Consider the following 21,814-nt stretch of genomic DNA (forward strand, 5'->3'; position numbering starts at 1 on the left):
TCATCAATTGGTTTTCCCTATATAAACTATAGAAAACTTGATCCCCTCCCCAGGGGGAAACGTGAGACCCCAGGGTCATATAATTTACACTTTTTGTAAAGGACCTTAAGACCTTTCTATCTATGAAAAGTATTTGATTCGACCATTTCCAGAATTTCTGAAGATTTTTGAAGTTTTAGTCAATTAACCCCCTCCCCTTTGACCGCGCTCCTAAGACCCCTGGAGGTCAGTCATAGAAAATTTGTAAATAGGGTTTAATTACCATCTCATACTGATAATTCTGACAACATTTGACTCATTTCCTATTACAAATGACCAAATACATTTTGCAATGCTCAAAAATGTTTTCCCCTACATATAGGAAACTTAACCCCCTCCCCAGGGGGAAACGAGAGACCCAAGGGTCATATAATTCACAAGTTTTGTAAAGGACCTTAATATCTTTCTATTTACATTGCCACATTAAAAAAATATATATCACATATATCTGACATGCATTGATTTCGGATGTGATACGAGAGCATCCATTTAGAAACTAAGGTAATATTTCATAAACAATATGGTGGCCACCTAGACCACTATCACTCGAAAAGCGTCAATTCATCCATGCCGTCTAAAGTGCGCCTCAAAGGAGAAAGGTTACATTAAATTTCTTACAGTAATGTTGTAGTGGGTTCAATATTTCAATGTCTTATGCGCAGTTAGGCAAACTGTTACCTATTACTTTTACATCAATTTACATCTGAGGTAACAATATACATCCGGTGGGTGAGTTTTGGATATGTGTACATTTCTATTATCCGTGTAATTCTACAAATGTTTCCAGTAGGGAAGGGAGATAACCGCGATAGGTCAAGCCTGTGTTTACTATCACCTTGGCTGCCAAAAACTTCAAGGTTGTGTACTTTACTGGGCACAATGCGTTTTGTGTCATTAGGAAATCTAACGGGACATCCTTATTCTTATTAGAGTTCTTGGCATCAATATGAGCGCCATTTTCTATTAACAACCATGCCAAGTCCTTCCATTTGTTTGCCCGACCTGGAACATATAGTTGTTTCTGCCATGAAGATACACAGTGATGAAGAGGCGTATTTCTGTCCTCGTCTAAGGCGTTTACACACGATCCTGTTGTTACAAGGCAGCGAACGAGATCGAGAGATGGAGGAGCAGCATTCCTTTGTTGTAGCTTTAAAGCTAAGTGTAGAAGCTGCTCACCCTGCTCGCTAGATGCCCCCAGCATTACTGCTCGCTTCACGTGGTCGGTGAATCGCACATTCTCGGCAGTCTGATTCTCAGAGTGGAAAAATAGTTCCACGAAATCGTTGGTGATCATAAGTAGCAAGTAGAAGTGTTGGAATGTGTCCTGTTCTAGAGGACGGATGTTAAGAAATTCTGTGAAATCATGTACATGTAGATGTGTAACTAACATTCCAAACACATCCACTATATCGCTAGCCTGTACCTACAAAAGACATTCGGTAAGGGTGGAAATTAATAACAATTTTAAATAATAATTTTCAATATCAAATTTACTATGTTTAGAAGGAAAATAAAATATTTACAACTTTGAATCTTGTTATACGTTGTAAACCGTTTGTTATTGAAAAAGAAAATGAGTATTTAACATGTTAGATAAGGATTGTGTACCTTGTCATTGATTTGTCCAGAAGAGCATTTTGCAAACATCTTTCTGAATAGGCTCACAATTAATTGCAGGTCTGTTACTAAATCTTCGTCAGAAACCATCTCTATTAGTCTGCGTAAACTGTAGGCATATTTCACCTAAGATTCTTTCGCGCGTCAACAGTGCATGCATGTAAATTCTGTCTTTGTCCGCTGCCACCAATGCTCGAATTTCATGAAGTGTTGTGCACTCTCTGTGAAATCTGTAGACCTGTTTGGTTGCATCTGGAATGTTTTTTGTCATAGGTGCCTCTTTGTTAGCCTATCTCAATTCCACAGCTCCAGTCCCTCTGGAATGTTATCTTGGTCGTCAATCATAGTTGCGCCCAGTAATTCATATCCATTCACCAATTGTGATAACCTCATGACAGTATTATCCTGAATAAAATCAAATATTGTCCTATTCCCGTGTATCACTGCCAGATATATTATGTGGACTTCTGCGAATGTTGTGACAAAATGAGAAGCCCCGGCGTTAAGTAAGACTTTAACTATATCGCACCTACCTTGTTCAATGGCGAAGAATAGCGCAGTGGATCCATCGGTGCCTGTGGTATTTAAAGACGCGCCGTGATTAATCAGAAACTTGCACAACAGAACCATACACTGCCATCATCAAGCACGTACAACCTTTCAGATTCGTCTGGTTAATGTTTGCACCGTTCTCTAGAAGATATTTTACGATGGACAAATTATCACGATAGGAAGCACATATTAATGGTGTTGAATGACCTGTGGTGGTTGCATGGATATCGGCTCCGTGGGTAACCAGGATCTTCACAACAGACAAATGCTGCTCAGCGACGGCCACCCATAATGGAGTCACTTCGTCTTTAAAGTTTATTGAAACCATTTCGTATGAACCACGCAATTCAATATCAGGATTACATTCGGATAACATGCACCTAACGATATCTTCTCGACCTTCTTTACAAGCGAGAAAAAAAGGTGCGCGATTCTCTGCGACATAATTAACTATTTTACATCGCCCCTCTTGATCAAATTGGTTTAAATGTCCTTTTAATGCTTCCAGGTAGTTGAACTTGATGAAAGTTTTGACAGTTTTGCTTGAATTATCCAGCTGACTTGGGATTCGATTTGACACAGACGAATGTTGTTGTTCCATGCTGCTGTGACTAATGTCTCTGGATGGCATTACCTGTATTTGGAATGTATGAGTTCATAACTGATAACTATCAATGAACATAATATGATAGTGATATTACAATACAAGTTACTATATAACGAAGACAAGGTAAAGTCCTAGATTAATAATATTAATATCTATTGCGTACACAGGCAAAATATGTTGTCCAGGTAAACCTTGAAAGATCTGACACACGAAGAAAGCGATTTATACACGCACATATCTGGATGTCGGAAATATATTTATGCTAATCTTAACGTTGTGAAAACTTAAAAGCTCACTACTGTAAAAAAAATTGTTGAACAGTTGGCAAGTCAACAATAGATCAACAAACAGGAAAAGGATATCAAGTATTTATACTACGGCTTGAGTCGTTTCTCAAAAATTATCTACAATATATTTGCTTACGAAGTCTTTTTTAATTATATTATCAAGTACCTTTTCTATGAACATGGTACCTCATTAAGAACAGTGCACTACCTTGCTTCTAATTTCCACAAACACATGGCCCCATGACAACATCCAACAAACCAATACATCTACGAATATTTAACTAGAATTATAGGTCGATTGTTCTATCAAATACATTGTCTTGTCATCTGTGTCAAATTGATGATATCAAACCGAAAATAACCACACTGGAAACCCCAGTGGTATACATGCCATTGTATAGTATTATGTGTGTGTACTCTGGGGTTAAAACAGGTATAGGGATGGCATGCATGCTGTCAAAATAAGGTCAAGTTCTATTTGACATAATTGTTATTCATTCTCGAGCTGTAATATGTCGATAGGGGTCGATAGTCTGTTACGCCCTAAAGTAATAAACAATGACTTACTGCGGCAATCAATAGAAAGCATTGCTCACAGATTTTGGCTATAGTATTAAATTCCTTCAAAATAATACACCGAGCATACAGCCATTAAAAATACACCACATATATATATGCATTAGGATATTCCTACTCAAATGATTTAGTATTCGTCTTCAATATGTATAATGGTTTTAAAGTGTTTAACTGGGTCTTTATAAGACTGAGAGTTCAGAATTTCGCTCTAGAAGGTGCTATGAACCGCCATGAGCTTTTCCTGTTCTTATATTTTGATTTTGAAAAGAAATATATAATTACCATTAGGTTACAAATAGATTCATTGGTCGTGACAAAAGTCGAATTCCTGACGATATATCTATGATGATGTAATATTCCTTTGTATGTGTATATCTATTTTCTTGTTGACACAGTAAGTACGTCTCACGATATGCTATCATCTAACGACCCTTGATAGTACTGCCTCAAATTACGTTCTGTTTGTTCTCCTCTCAATCCCTCTGATCGTTACGTACTGTCACCCAACGCCATGCAACAGAAGACTACATATCTCCAGTATGCGAAACAATTATTGGACCAGCACTTATTTATAAATAGTTAGATAATAAAACCAACAGATTATATGGAGGTCTTCTGGCCGTAAGACGATGTTATCTGACACTTTTGGTCAGCAAACACTATCAAGCCTATGGGACCTTTCTTACAGTTGATACCTTCTTTCTGCTGTTGTCGAATTGAACACGTTCAATAAGAACATTTATAACCTCTTTTTAAAATTCAGAAATCGGAATTAAAACAGAAAATATCACAGCGGAAGCACTTTTTAAATTCAAGTTCATTATTCCTAAGTAAATTCAACGAAAATGCATTCAGATCAGGGAGCAAACTGTGAGACGATCTGGTGTTTTGTAATGTGCATGTACGTGGAGTATAACGAGACAACACCTTATCATCTTGTGGGTAATGGGATTACATATCGCTCTCTTCAAAACGTTGGTGAAAATGTTGAGGACCTTAGAAGAGGATGGGAAACGTGAATGGCCATATTGCATCGTTAGTTCATGCATACAATCACACCCGTCACAGCTCTACAGGAGTTTTCTTTTACATTTAATGTTTGAAAGAGAGCCACGCCTTACATTTGGTATTTACAAAAGGAAATATAGAGGAACCTGTGGAATACTGGAATGGCCGGATACTTGTCTAGACATTAGTATTGACAGGAAAACAAATTGCCAGACAAATGGAAAAAAGAGGCGGTTTTTTTTTTGTTGGAACAGACGAATCTGGATGTTCTCGATTTTCACTTTTATTATATATTTTCATGGCCTAATTTCATGACATTTTGATACATTTGCTCACGACCAAATTACAAGAAGTGGTCCTTATGCTAGGTTTACACTACAGTATGTTCCCGGCGGCCACGGCAGCCCCGTTTCAGGCCACCATGGACAAAACGTGGTGACCGCGAGACAACGTGAGACAACGCAGAAGAACGTGATAGACAAACGTGAGCGGCAGTGATTATCGTGGGTGCCGTGCCAGATTTTTAAACTGTCAAAAAATTTGCCACAGCAGTCACGGTACATATGGTGTACGCCACAGGACGTAATCAAACGGGATTGACATAACAAAACGTAACAGGGCGTCCGAGGCCGTAACAAAACTTCCAGGCGTTCCGTAGTGAAACGGGCAGCAAGCACGGTCCCAGGAATTTCACGATGATTCCAAGTTTTATGGCGTTTGATTGCGTTTTTTTCCACGTTTTATCACGGTTGATGCAGATTGGCTGCATGTTTTGTGCCGGTTTGTCTAAGGTTTATCACGGTTTTCACGGCAAGCCAAGGTGGATGATAGCCGTTTCGATGCGTTCTGTCAAGGCACATCACGGCTTGTAGCGGTTGAAAGTCTGATATGATACGGCGTGTTGCGTCTTATTACGGTCTTACGTTGCAAGCAATACATGATGGAGTATCATTGCCCGGCCTGGTACATATTTAATACTTCTTGGAATTATTTGTATTAATGAATAGAAGAAGTCATTATCAAATGCATTAAACCATCAAATTATACCAAAGATATTATTACAAAAGGCAGATTCAGTGAGAACCGTTACAGAAAAAAACATATTTGCCTTGAACCACTTGGCTATATTAAACTTTTGAAATCTTTAGTGACGGTTTTATTGTAATTCTTCATCTTCATGTTAATGTTTAACAATGAGCAACACCATTGTGAACTACTCATACCCAACAGTAGAATCAAAATGGCCCCTACATGCACTTGCATGATGATTTGGTGCATTAATAGCAAGAATGAACAAAATAAAGTGGTTTAGGTCCAACAGAAAATAATTCAAATAGAAACATATCTGAAAACATGTTGGTTTTTTCTCAAACCCTCAAACAATGGTAGCTTAAGTCTATGTCAGATTGAAGAATAGTACATTGTTTCATATATCTCGATGTCTGGGGATAAAATTCTTCAATGATGTCATTGAAGAAGTCTAGAGCAGTAGGAAGGCATTGCCAATTCTATTCTGGAATAAGTAACTGTTGAGCAGTTGAATATTTGCTGCCTCTTGTGTTACTTAGCTACTATACAATACATTAAATATAGAATAATTATATATTTATTCCAAATATAGTTTAGATTTTCTTTTCTTTTAACGAACTTTGTGGTTAAAATGTGTTTTAAATGACATTGCAGGCATTACATATTGTTTCATTTGCTCTAAAAAGGTCCGGCATCAGACTTTCATCCCTAGAAAGCCTTGGCGGACCTTGATCAAAACGTGCAAAACGTAGCAGACCTCATCAGATCGTAACAGGCCTAAAGAGAACATAGTGGTATCCTTGATAGACCGTGCTATAGCCGTAGTGTACCGTTAACCTCCGTGAAAAGCCCTTTCCCCTATATCCACGATACACCACGTAATCCGTAAAAGACCGTGGCAAAACTTCACAAGACCTAGCTCAAATTGAATACAAAGACAAAAATAGCCAAATTTCCACGGCGCACAACGTTTCGGGCAAACGGGACTTGCCCGAAACGTTGTGCGCCGTGGAAATTTGGTTATTTTTGTCTATGTATTCAATTTGAGCAATTATTTTGGTTTGAAATATCAATATTCAGTTTAACGTTTAGTTACAAACCAGAAATTACCGTCATGGTCTACGAGTGATGATCTGTTGAAGGTAAGGTGGTTAAAGAGAAGACCATTATCTGTTTACTTTTAAACAAAATAATAATAAGCTTTTAGCAATGAACAATATTTTAATTTCAAAGCACAAAAGTACAAAGCATAAAAATATAAATCATTAATACTAAGAATAAGAATTTCATTGAAACTGCGATTCATCATTAAGTAAGTTGGTCAAAATTCGGCGCAATGTTTTATATATGTAATATATAATATAACGTTTAAGGAATTTAAAGCGTATTAGTATTGGTTATAACATTGGGGGACAGTGTATAAACTTAAAGTTACATCAATTACATATTAAACTTCTTTTACATGTTAAAGACTGTTTATTTACACTATTAATAGCATTTGTGAAAATGTTCTCAAATAACTTCAGTTTTAGGATTTAGTACAGAATCGTTTTTTTCTGAATTATAATGCATTATAACTTGCTAATTACACTATAAACAACTTCATCTGGCATAAAGATATATGATAGGTAATACTGGACTCGCTCTTACGTTACCGTGCATCACGTGTCCGTAAAGTTATGTATAATTAGCGAATATGAAATCTAAATCTTACCCAAAGGTAAAATTTGTATGTATTCCTAACGTATGCGCTGTATTATTGTCAATAGATTTTTGAGTAAAAGACAACTGGTATTGAAAGACAAAAATGTCCCAGCTAATTGTATTTAACAAATAAGGTTTTCCAGCTGAAAAAGTCTTACAGGATCAATTATTTCGAACATAAGACGGACAAGAAAGTATGCCGGTCTCGAAAATAAACCTGGGTTATCTTAACAAATATGAATATTAGCTGCGGCTTATTAATCGAGATTTTAGGGTAAAATCATAAACGATTGAAAGAAAATTATACGTTAAATTGCTCATGAATTAACAAAGGAATGTACTTATTCGCAGATGCTACAAAATATTCCGAATAATTAAAAGCAACAAAGATAACCTAGATCTTCAGAAAGACCTTGACACTGTGTAAGTGAAGCGACACGTGGCTGCTAAAATGCACCCAGAACAGTGTAAGCATATGAGGATAGGCATAAGAAGTAGCAAGAATCACAATGAAGTCGAACAAGTGTACTATCTCAACGGAAACTGCATGCAGAAAACCTTCCAGTAAAAAGACATAGGAGTAATTAAAGAATTAACATTTCATGAACACACATAAGAAACGGTTAAGAAAGCATTCTCGATGTTCGCACTTCTCAGAATAACATTCCAGTTTATGGATAAGGAGTTGATTATTATTTTATACAAATGTTAAGTAAGATCACAGCTCGATTCCGCTAGTCCTGTGTGGGCACCATATCTTAAAAAAAATTGAAAAAATAGAAGACGTCCAAAGTAGAGCAACCAGGTGTCTCCCAGAAATGAACAATATGACATACGAAGAAAGATTGAAGAAGCTAAACCTAACGCTGGCCTTCAGGAGAATCAGAGGCGATATGAACTATTTATAATAACGAGTCATATTTATGATAAAGAATGCTTTAATGACATATTACTTTTGAGACACCCATCAGATCTCCACAGCGGTAGAGGACATACGAAAAAACAATTCCCTATACAGTCAACAACTTTACTCAGAAAGAACTTGTATTTCTCGATCAGAACTGTAACTATTTGAAATGAACTGCCAGAACATGTAGTACCGGCAATTAGTGTAAACTCGTTTAAGAAGAAGTTAGATAACCATCGGAAAAATCAGGAACATTTTTCAATTACGAAATAACAATATCACAGAAAACCATAATTTTGTACAAGGTGTTATATATTTTTAATGTATTTTACCATGTAATATGTATCTATAGGGGTCTGGTATAGAGGACATAACATAGTCCTGAACCAGAATAAATCTTATCTTATCTTAAAGGAATGTAGTGTTGTTACTTTTGCATGGAATGACATTATCATGCTGACTTCAAATTCTGTTTTTGTTTTCAATGAAGTATGATTACAGTGGAAACTATTTCCCCCAAAGTTGACATAAGTATAGCCAAGGGAAATCAAAGGTAGACCTATTACAATACAAACACAACTGCAAGTCTTAACTTTAATTAATTTCGTATTTCTAATGAGAACGTCAACGAATACAGAGCAAGAAGTGCATAATTATATGGCCTCCCTTGAATTTGCAAAAGTAAATCTCAACTTTTATTATAAAGTCATCAATTTTATTAGTTGTCTGCATGTACATACATACATTGCAAATATATCACAGTTGTAGCATCATCAGTAACTTCTAATACATTATTGTGTTAAGGAAAATGTCAAAAGTAAGATTTCAACAACAATTCATGATTGTTTGATATAAAGTCCACTAGAAAACTCTGACTACACGGACAACATCTAGGTATGTTGATATTAGTAGTGCTAACCTGTGTTAACTCATTCTTTAACGATTTCCGAAATGTAACACATATAAATCAGATAACATGGGCATTTTGCAAAACGAACAAGAAGGGGAGAATGAAGTACCCGTGTAACTATATATCCCACACACATTAAAACGACCAGACACACCAACAAACTAAAAAGGATGAAATGCATAGGCCTACATAATATTAAAATGAAACATACGCACAATGCAAACAGTTGATTGGCATATAGAAATATATAGTCATATCAAATAATGTTCAAATATCTCTTTCCAATTGATCCACAGTTCATCACATTTCTTAATACATCTAATCTGTTGACTATTTTGCAATGTCTGGATATAGAACACAAAAGTATGAAACATGACCAACTTATATTTATAGTATTGTTTACTCATTCGTGTAATTCCACGAATGTTATAAGTGAGAAGGGGAGATAGTCGCGGTACAATAAGCCCGCGTCAACTATCGCCTTAGCTGCCATACACTTTAAGTTTGTATACTCGAATGGAGATATTGAGTCTTGTTCTATCAAGAATTCTAATGGGACCTCCTTGTTAGAGTTCCGGGCATCAATGTGTGCGCCATTTTCTATCAACAACCACGCCAGGTCCTTCCATAGGCCTGCTCGCCTTGGGTTTTTTCTTTGTTTCCGCCATGATGCTATACAGTGGTGAAGTGGTGTGTTACTCTCCTTGTCTGTGGTATTCACACGCGCTCCTGCTGTAAGAAGACAGCGAACGAGACCAATAGATGGAACATCTTCGTCTGTATCATTTGGATGTATCATCAAAGCTAAATGTAGAAGCTGCTCGCCCTCTTCGCTGGATGCGTCGAGCATTACCGCTGTCTTCATGTTGTCGGTGAAACGATCAACATCGTCAGTCTGATACTCTGAACGGTAAAACAACTTCATTAAGTTAATGGCGATAACTAGAAGAGACCTAAAGTTTTGGAATATGTGCTCCTCCAGAGGACGGATTTTCAAAATCTCTATAAAATCCTGTAGTTGTGTAACAAGCATGCCGAAAACATCCAGTACATCATTTGTTTGTACCTAGGACAGAAATAAATTGATTAGTGGCAATATTACTTGTTTATAAGGAAAGTTATCTTGAGGACAATTCGCGACAGAAATTAAAGATTAAAAGATTAGAGATTAAAATAATATTATGCACCAAGTATAATACTTTAAGTTCAAATAGTTATTTGATTAACCAGATTTTTCCTAAAAAATGTGGAGTTGAATAACAAAATGGTCGTTTGAGACGCACATCAAACTGATTAGCACAACTCAATCCCATGACTTAGTGTTAATACCTACACTGTATGTCAGGTGACTGAGTCTCGTTAACACCAATGCAGACTAAAGGTATTAGCCAATCCCAGTAATTTCGATAGAAGACAACCGGATGATAATTTATCCATTAAATTAGTGTTATGTTGAGAGACACTGTTTTGTGTCCCTAATTTCCATTAGTGTTTACCTTTTCACTGGTATTTCCAGAAGAGGATTTTGTGAATATCTGCTTAAACAGTTTAAGTATGGATTGCAAGTCTGACACTAGTTCTGTGTCTGACGCTGGTTCCGCCTGTCTTCGCAAACTGTAGGCATACTTCCACAGATCCACACCGCGCTGATGATGATTTAAATTGGCGTATATATCGCCTCTGTATTGTATTCCATAAATTGTTTCCTCATGTTGCATGCCCAAGATCCTTTCTCGCACAAGCAATGCATGCATGTACATTTTGTTTTCGTCCGATGCGTCCAATACTCTAGTTTGCTCGGGCGTTGCACATTCTCTATGGAATCGATAGGCCTGTTTGGTTTCATTTGGTAAATCTTTTATCAACGGTGCCTCTGGATTAGTGTATCGTAGTTCCATAGCAGTTTGCCACAAAGCTAATCCCTCCAAAAAATTATCGTCGTTGTCTATAATAGTTGCGCCCATAAGTTCATATCCATTCGCCAGTCGCGATAATTTCATCACTGCATTATCTTTGATGTAATCGAATATCATCTGATTCCCATGAATCGCCGCCAAAAACAAGGCATGATCTTTGGAAATAGTCGCAACGAAATGAGAAGCGCCGACATTAAGAAGGAACTTAACCAGGTCAAGCCGACCTTGTTCAATGGCGTAATAGAGAGCTGTATGTCCATAGATGGTCGTGACATTTACAGACGCACCGTTATTGACTAGAAACTTGGAAACTTCGACAGGTCCATTCACTGCAGTCATTAAGCACGTACCACCGTACACATTAGGCTGGTGAATATTGGCGCCATTTGCAACAAGATATTTCACAATGTCTAAATTACCGCAGTGGCATGCGCATCGTACTGCTGTCGAATTGGTTGAAGTAGTGGAGTTCACATCAGCTCCATAGCTTACGAGGAGTTTCACAACTGATAAATGTTCTTCACTGACCGCCACCCATAATGGAGTCACTCTGTCTTTGAAGTTTTCCAATTCTAGTTCATATAAACCCCGAAGTTCAATGTCAGGTTTACATTCTAACAACATAAACCTCACAATATCTTCCCGGCCCTTTAAACAAGCAAGAAAAAAAGATGAGTATTTCTCGTCGACATGATTAATTATGTTTCTTCTCTTTTCTTGATCGAAGTCGTTTAAATATCTTATTACTGCTTCTTGGTTGTTTGCATTAATGAAGGTTTTAACAGTTTTACTTGCATCCTCCGGATCAATTTCAATCTTGGTTTCTCCTTTAAATGCTCGTTCTCCCATGTTGTTAACCACAATTCGTTTGCAACGCATGAATAAACACGTTAAATGTCATCACCTGTATAAAATTTTTACAAAACTTAAAGCGTTTTTTTCAAATGTGAAATGCATAAGAATTGTCAACCCCTTTACATGCCAAGGTTCGAGATCGTTCAACAAGGAACGATTTAAAGGCCCACTACCTTTCCGAAACGGCTTTTAATTTTTAAAATGGGAATGTAAAACAAGATCGATAATTTTGTAGAGTCCTAAAAATTATTAACTCACCGTTAATACTACATTTAACATCACCTTCTGAACGATTTGATTAAAATAAATAAAATGTTTATTTTCATAACGCGGGTCGTATTATGTTTCCCGCCGTCGTCCTAAATACCGCGCGGTAGTTGACTATCAATGCGCCAGACGGCAAAACAGCGAATAGACTCTCCACTGTTTTCATATATTACGCAGGCAATCTTGCATATGTTTGGTGTCGAAACCTTATTTTAGATCATCGGTATGCATTTTCTGGTGTTATTAATGTTTTTTAAGAAACCTTTATATTTTGCTCCGGAAAGGTAATGGGCCTTTAAAGGAGATGTACGTGCGTGTGACATAAAATATGGCATTTTTTACTTTCTTCAAAATTGTATATTTACACAATGCAATTGAGACTGACATATAAATATGATTAGCCCTGATATCTTACCATGCGAAGATCAGGAAAGGAAGTGAATACACATGGATGACTCAAATGCAAGAGACGGGATCAACTTTTTACTTTATACTTGCGTGATGTGCATTCTGTATGTACACCATAAAACAAGAACCTATCTTCGCGGTGTCCCGTCGAATGAAATTTTCCTTTGACTTTCGATTTATATCGTTCTACTGTTGAAATAAATGTCATGTAAAGAATATGTACAAATATGGCTTACACTTCATATGTCAACAATCGTAAAAAACGAATGTTTCTTGCCTTGCTAGTTAATTTATTGTTCATTATAACCTCGTCTTTAGCAGGTCTATTTTTTAAACATTTGAGGTTGGCATTTCCGACGTTTTCCTGACGTTTTAGATAATGTAACCAACATTGTAATGAAACAATTAATAAGCATTTAAAAATCATATCTTAACATACAGAACAACTTATTTGGCTTCTTGCCCTTCTAAATAATAAGTAACATTGGTGTGATCCAGTCGTCATACAAGAGAGCGAATGCTACAAAATATTGCAGAATAACAGATAAGTATATTATAACTCTTCTTATTAATTTCTACATCAATAATGTCGACAAACAAATATATCATCATAAAAGATGCATGTACTAACCTTCTCTACGCTAAGTCCATGGTGTCACTAAACCGAAAGTAATCAAACGCGGAAGTAAATTTTATCGGGATTTCCGATAATGATATATACATGTACGTAGCTAATATAATATACAAAATCTCATACTTACAGGTGTAATACTGGATAGTCTCGGACAATACACTCATGTCGTCTGAGACTCTATCGCATGGGTAGCCATGCAGTAAAGCCTCATGATGTCACAAAATTACGATTTTCTCGGTACAATTTTAACATGGGTTTTTTTTTCAAAACCTTGGCAGGGTTTACTTTAAACGATCCAAACAACAGGATTTGCGCTGAAAATATCAGCAAGCCTCGGGTTTTACAACATTTTGTGACCCTCGAGTAGATTAGCCCTATCCTTCATATCCACATATGAAACAGTTCTATAATATTGTAAGGGAGGTTACTCTCATGAACTTGTAAGAGTGTGGTGTTTAATTAAGTTACTATAACAGACGAAGAACACTTCTCACCGGTGTCGAATACGTTGAAGAGGCGGCGTTCACGTCGGCTCCGTGTGTAACCAGAATTTTCAAGAGAGACAGATTTTGCTTACAGGCTGTGGCCCATAAAAGAGTTACCCTGGCTATGAATTTTTTCGATTCTAGTTCATATAAACCCCGACGTTCAATGTTGGTATTGCATTCTGACAACATATACCTCACAATATCTTCTCTGCCTTTTAAACAAGCAAGAGAAAATGGCGAGTAATTGTCTCCGGCATGATTAATTATTTATGTTCGTCTTTCTTGAATTAGGTCGTTTAAATGTCTTATTAAAATCAACCCAAGGATAAAGGAGGAGTAGGATTTTAAAGCTAAAATTAAGAAAATTTGCCCTTTTGGGGCCCCGCCCCTCTTACCCTAGGGGTCGGACCAGGCTCATTTATATAAAATATGATTGTCCTTCCCTAATGGAGTTTCACACCAAATATGGATGAAATCAACACAGGGATGAAGGAGGAGTAGGATTTTAAAGCTTAAAATAAGAAAATTTGCCCTTTTGGAGCCCCAACCCTCAGCCCCTAGGGATCGGACCAGGCTCATTTACATAATATATGATTGTCCTTCCCCAATAATGTTTCAAACCAAATATGGATGAAATCCATCAAAGGATGAAGGAGGAGTAGACTTTTGTATAAATAGTCTTACGCACGACGCACGGCGCACGGCGCACGACGACGGACAAAACACGATGACAATAGGTCATCTTGCCCTTCGGTCAGATGACCTAATAACGTAATTATCTTATACATGCAAACGTGAGCATACATAGGCAAAATATGGTGTCCAGGTAAATTTTACCTAAAAAAGATGGCCACCACCACCTAACAAACATCTGAAGATATATAGACAAATTGTTAATGATGTCTGTTTTACATTAAATTAAGAAAACGTTTTATTCACGCACTTCAAATGTATCTGAATGTCGACAATATGGAAGCTTTAATGTTGTAAAACCCTAAAGAGCTCACCACTACAAACAATGCATTTGTACAGTTGGCAAGGTAACAATGAATCAACACGCAGGATAATTATATTATAAGAGATTGAGTAATATAATATCTATATGTAATACATAAGTAACTTTTTGGCGCTCTTTAGGCCGCACCTCCACTCAAAATTCTTTTCGATAAATAACATGGGTTAAGTCAAAATAAATGTTTTCGGCTTTAATAATAGAGTATACAGAATTGAGGGATATAAAGGTTTCGATGTTTGTATACAAATAAGAGGGAAAATTTTCACAATTCGTATTTCCCGCTTTAGGTTTTATGCTTTTGTTGCTTGATTGGTCAGTTTATATCACGTGATCGTCATATACGTAACGGACATGCGCATGTCATTCTTCGCTGACAGAAAAAATTGTAAGACGCCATTTTGTAAGACAAGAAATTTGGGAATTTCCCACCCTAATCCACTTCCCTGTTGCTCAGTTTGTTATGTACCAATAAACTATGTTCTACTGATAGCCATACAACTTTACTTTACTCACAAAGAACTTGTAATTCTCGATCAGAACTGTAACTATTTGAAATGAACTGCCAGAACATGTAGTATCGGCAATTAGTGTAAACTCGTTTAAGAAGAAGTTAGATAATCATTGGAAAAATCAGGAACTTTTTTTCAATTACGAAATAACAATATCATAGAAAACCATAATTTTGTATAAGGTGTATATTATTAATGTATTTTACCATGTAATATATATCTATAGGGGTCTGGTATAGAGGACATAACATAGTCCTGAACCAGAATAAATCTTTTCTTATCTTAAAGGAATGTAGTGTTGTTACTTTTGCATGGAATGACATTATCATGCTGACTTCAAATTCTGTTTTTGTTTTCAATGAAGTATAATTACAGTGGAAACTCATTCCCTCAAAGTTGACATAAACATAGCTTCCCTTGAATTTGCAAAAGTAAATCTCAACTTTTATTATAAAATCATCAATTTTATTAGTTGTCTGCATGTGCATACATACATTGCAAATATATTATAGTTGTAGCATCATCATTAACTTCTAATACATTATTGTGTTAAGGAAAATGTCAAAAGTAAGATTTCAACAACAATTCATGATTGTTTGATATAAAGTCCACTAGAAAACTCTGACTACACGGACAACATCTAGGTATGTTGATATTAGTAATGCTAACCTGTGTTAACTCATTCTTTAACGATTTCCGAAATGTAACAGATATAAATCAGATAACATGGGCAATTTGCAAAACGATCAAGAATGGGAGAATGAAGTACCCGTGTAACTATATATCCCACACACATTAAAACGACCAGACACACCAACAAACTAAAAAGGACGAAATGCATACATAATATTAAAATGCAACGTACGCACAATGCAAACAGTTGATTGGCATATAGAAATATATAGTCATATCAAATAATGTTCAAATATCTCTTTCCAATTGATCCACAGTTCATCACATTTCTAATACATCTAATCTGTTGACTATTTTGCAATGTCTGGATATAGAACACAAAAGTATAAAACATGACCAACTTATATTTATAGTATTGTTTACTCATTCGTGTAATTCCACGAATGTTATAAGTGAGAAGGGGAGATAGTCCCGGTACAATAAGCCCGCGTCAACTATCGCCTTAGCTGCCATACACTTCAGGTTTGTATACTCGAATGGAGATATTGAGTCTTGTTCTATCAAGAATTCTAATGGGACCTCCTTGTTAGAGTTCCGGGCATCAATGTGTGCGCCATTTTCTATCAACAACCACGCCAGGTCCTTCCATAGGCCTGCTCGCCTTGGGTTTTTTCTTTGTTTCCGCCATGATGCTATACAGTGGTGAAGTGGTGTGTTACTCTCCTTGTCTGTGGTATTCACACGCGCTCCTGCTGTAAGAAGACAGCGAACGAGACCAATAGATGGAACATCTTCGTCTGCATCATTTGGATGTATCATCAAAGTTAAATGTAGAAGCTGCTCGCCCTCTTCGCTAGATGCGTCGAGCATTACCGCTGTATTCATGTTGTCGGTGAAACGATCAACATCGTCAGTCTGATACTCTGAACGGTAAAACAACTTCATTAAGTTAATGGCGATAACTAGAAGAGACCTAAAGTTTTGGAATATGTGCTCCTCCAGAGGACGGATTTTCAAAATCTCTATAAAATCCTGTAGTTGTGTAACAAGCATGCCGAAAACATCCAGTACATCATTTGTTTGTACCTAGGACAGAAATAAATTGATTAGTGGCAATATTACTAGTTTATAAGGATAGTTATCTTGAGGACAATTCGCGACAGAAATTAAAGATTAAAAGATTAGAGATTAAAATAATATTATGCACCAAGTATACTACTTTACGTTCAAAAAAGTTATTTGATTAACCAGATTTTTTCTTAAAAATGTGGAATTGAATAACAAAATGGTCGTTTGAGGCACACATCAAACTGATTAGCACAAATAAATCCCACTGTATGTCAGGTGACTGAGTCTCGTTCACACCAATGCAGACTAAAGGTATTAACCAATCCCAGTAATTTCGATAGAAGACATCCGGATGATAATTTATCCATTAAATCAGTGTTATGCTGAGAGACACTGTTTTGTGTCCCTAATTTCCATTAGTGTTTACCTTTTCACTGGTATCTGCAGAAGAGGATTTTGTGAATATCTGCTTAAACAGTTTAAGTATGGATTGCAAGTCTGACACTAGTTCTGTGTCTGACGCTGGTTCCGCCTGTCTTCGCAAACTGTAGGCATACTTCCATAGATCCACACCGCGCTGATGATGATTTAAATTGGCGTATATATCGCCTCTGTATTGTATTCCATAAATTGTTTCCTCATGTTGCATGCCCAAGATCCTTTCTCGCACAAGCAATGCATGCATGTACATTTTGTTTTCGTCCGATGCGTCCAATACTCTAGTTTGCTCGGGCATTGCACATTCTCTATGGAATCGATAGGCCTGTTTGGTTTCATTTGGTAAATCTTTTATCAACGGTGCCTCTGGATTAGTGTATCGTAGTTCCATAGCAGTTTGCCACAAAGCTAATCCCTCCAAAAAATTATCGTCGTTGTCTATAATAGTTGCGCCCATAAGTTCATATCCATTCGCCAGTCGCGATAATTTCATCACTGCATTATCTTTGATGTAATCGAATATCATCTGATTCCCATGAATCGCCGCCAAAAACAAGGCATGATCTTTGGAAATAGTCGCAACGAAATGAGAAGCGCCGACATTAAGAAGGAACTTAACCAGGTCAAGCCGACCTTGTTCAATGGCGTAATAGAGAGCTGTATGTCCATAGATGGTCGTGACATTTACAGACGCACCGTTATTGACTAGAAACTTGGAAACTTCGACAGGTCCATTCACTGCAGTCATTAAGCACGTACCACCGTACACATTAGGCTGGTGAATATTGGCGCCATTTGCAACAAGATATTTCACAATGTCTAAATTACCGCAGTGGCATGCGCATCGTACTGCTGTCGAATTGGTTGAAGTAGTGGAGTTCACATCAGCTCCATAGCTTACGAGGAGTTTCACAACTGATAAATGTTCTTCACTGACCGCCACCCATAATGGAGTCACTCTGTCTTTGAAGTTTTCCAATTCTAGTTCATATAAACCCCGAAGTTCAATGTCAGGTTTACATTCTAACAACATAAACCTCACAATATCTTCCCGGCCCTTTAAACAAGCAAGAAAAAAAGGTGAGTATTTCTCGTCGACATGATTAATTATGTTTCTTCTCTTTTCTTGATCGAAGTCGTTTAAATATCTTATTACTGCTTCTTGGTTGTTTGCATTAATGAAGGTTTTAACAGTTTTACTTGCATCCTCCGGATCAATTTCAATCTTGGTTTCTCCTTTAAATGCTCGTTCTCCCATGTTGTTAACCACAATTCGTTTGCAACGCATGAATTAACACGTTAAATGTCATCACCTGTAAAAATTTTTTACAAAACTTAAAGCGTTTTTTTTCAAATGTGAAATGCATAAGAATTGTCAACCCCTTTACATGCCAAGGTTCGAGATCGTTCAACAAGGAACGATTTAAAGGAGATGTACGTGCGTGTGACATAAAATATGGCATTTTTTACTTTCTTCAAAATTGTATATTTACACAATGCAATTGAGACTGACATATAAATATGATTAGCCCTGATATCTTACCATGCGAAGATCAGGAAAGGAAGTGAATACACATGGATGACTCAAATGCAAGAGACGGGATCAACTTTTTACTTTATACTTGCGTGATGTGCATTCTGTATGTACACCATAAAACAAGAACCTATCTTCGCGGTGTCCCGTCGAATGAAATTTTCCTTTGACTTTCGATTTATATCGTTCTAACGTTGAAATAAATGTCATGTAAAGAATATGTACAAATATGGCTTACACTTCATATGTCAACAATCGTAAAAAACGAATGTTTCTTGCCTTGCTAGTTAATTTATTGTTCATTATAACCTCGTCTTTAACAGGTCTATTTTTAAAATATTTGAGGTTGGCATTTCCCACGTTTTCCTGACGTTTTAGATAATATAACCAACATTGTAATGAAACAATTAATAAACATTTAAAAATCATATCTTAACATACAGACAACTTATTTGGCTTCTTGCCCCTCTAAATAATAAGTAACCTTGGTGTGATCCAGTCGTCTTTAACGATACAATATTATTCTACCTTACAAGAGAGCGAATGCTATAAAATATTGCAGACTAATAGATAAGTATATTATAACTCTTCTTATTAATTTCTACATCAATAATGTCGACAAACAAATATATCATCATAAAAGATGCATGTACTAACCTTCTCTACGCTTAGTCCATGGTGACACTAAACCGAAAGTAATCAAACGCGGAAGTAAATTTTATTGGGATTTCCGATAATGATATATACATGTACGTAGCTAATATACAAAATCTCATACTTACAGGTGTAATACTGGATAGTCTCGGACAATACACTCATGTCGTCTGAGACTCTATCGCATGGGTAGCCATGCAGTAAAGCCTCGTGATGTCACAACATTACTATTTTCTCGGTACAATTTTAACGTGGTATTTTTTTCAGAACTTTGGCATGGTTTACTTTAAACGATCCAAACGCCAGGATTTGCGCTGAAAATATCAGCAAGCCTCGGGTTTTACAACATTTTTATACCCTTCAGTAGAATAGCCATATCCTTCATATCCACATTTGAAACAGTTCTATAATATTGTAAGGGAGGTTACTCTCATGAACTTGTAAGGCTGTGGTGTTGAACACTTCTCACCGGTGTCGAATACGTTGAAGAGGCGGCGTTCACGTCGGCTCCGTGTGAAACCAGAATTTTCAAGAGAGACAGATTTTGCTCACAGGCTGTGACCCATAATGGAGTTACCCTGGCTTTGAATTTTTTTATTCTAGTTCATATAAACCCCGACGTTCAATGTTGGTATTGCATTCTGACAACATATACCTCACAATATCTTCTCTGCCTTTTAAACAAGCAAGAGAAAATGTCGAGTAATTGTCTCCGGCATGATTAATTATTTGTGTTCGTCTTTCTTGACTTAAGTCGTTTAAATGTCTTATTAAAATCAACCTAAGGATAAAGGAGGAGTAGGATTTTAAAGCTAAAATTAAGAAAATTTGCCCTTTTGGGGCCCCGCCCCTCTGACCCTAGGGGTCGGACCAGGCTCGTTTATATAAAATATGATTGTCCTTCCCTACTGGAGTTTCACACCAAATATGGATGAAATAAACCCAAGGATGAAGGAGGAGTAGGATTTTAAAGCTTAAAATAAGAAAATTTGCCCTTTTGGGGCCCCACCCATCAGTCCCTAGGGGTCGGACCAGGCTCATTTATATAAAATATGATTGTCCTTCCCCAATGATGTTTCAAACCAAATATGGATAAATCCATCAAAGGATGAAGGAGGAGTAGGCTTTTGTATAAATAGTATTACGCACGGCGCACGGCGGACGGCCAACGGCGGACGGCGTACGACGACGGACAAAACACGATGACAATAGGTCATCCTGACCTAATAACGTAATTATCTTATACATGTACACGTGAGCATACATAGGCAAAATATGGTGTCCAGGTAAATTTTACCTAAAATAGATGGCCACCACCACCTAACAAACATTTGAAGATATATAGACAAATTGTTAATGATGTCTGTTTTACATTAAGAAAACGTTTTATTCACGAACTTAACTGAATGTCGACAATATGGAAGCTTTAATGTTGTAAAAACCTACAGTTGATAGTAGACTAAAGGTTACACCCTTGTTCACACGGAGTGCACTACGTTTAGACTACAGGTAGACACGGAGTGCACTACGTTTAGACTACAGGTAGACACGAAGTGCACTACGTTTAGACTACAGGTAGACACGGAGTGCACAAGATTTAGACTACAGGTAGACACGGAGTGCACTACATGTGAACACGGTGTCCACTACGGGTGGACATGGTGTCCAGGTACATTCAGACCTAGACAGACAAGTTGATGTGTTATAGCTAGGGATCGGGGAATACATTCTTCAATTTAAAAGAATACATAATTATAATGTTTTAGAGTTTATTTTTTTAATATCAACATCTACATTGAAGTGTACAGTATATATAACTGTACTTCATTTTTCTTAGTAAATACATATCTGCTACATTAATAAAACCTTTTCACTGCAAAAGTAAAAAAGATTAATTTATGTTCATTAAAGGATTTGTGCAGTCAAAAATGATAATTTCAGTTTATACTGGAAATGGCTTTATTAGACCATGTAGAAACCTCTCCGTGCCGCGCGCGACCGGAATAACCTGTAAACCGCCGATATCGAGGTCAAATTTTCTGATCACCCGATTATGCATATTTTCTAGCTCTAAACCGTGTGACGTCATAATAGTCTGTGGCTTATAGCTGTACTATAACTGATGTGCTATCACTTACATCGACGGTCACAGATAA

The 21,814-nt window shown here is 36.8% G+C and overlaps 1 protein-coding gene across 1 annotated transcript in view; it reads right to left on the reverse strand.

Annotated features, from left to right (window-relative positions):
* LOC138334445 (uncharacterized) overlaps positions 1–19,751 on the reverse strand; it is a 47,053-nt gene extending 27,302 nt beyond the window's left edge. The window contains 10 exon segments of the mRNA XM_069283108.1: positions 875–1,465; positions 1,651–1,783; positions 1,785–1,959; positions 1,962–2,281; positions 2,283–2,845; positions 9,646–10,305; positions 10,736–12,050; positions 16,389–17,050; positions 17,460–18,783; positions 19,662–19,751. Coding sequence (XP_069139209.1) covers positions 875–1,465; positions 1,651–1,783; positions 1,785–1,959; positions 1,962–2,281; positions 2,283–2,845; positions 9,646–10,305; positions 10,736–12,050; positions 16,389–17,050; positions 17,460–18,758 — 5,718 coding nt within the window. The 5' untranslated portion in view covers positions 18,759–18,783; positions 19,662–19,751.
* Between the last annotated feature and the right edge of the window lie 2,063 nt (positions 19,752–21,814).

Source organism: Argopecten irradians, chromosome 11 (assembly GCF_041381155.1).
Source record: "Argopecten irradians isolate NY chromosome 11, Ai_NY, whole genome shotgun sequence".
Classification (NCBI taxonomy): domain Eukaryota; kingdom Metazoa; phylum Mollusca; class Bivalvia; order Pectinida; family Pectinidae; genus Argopecten; species Argopecten irradians.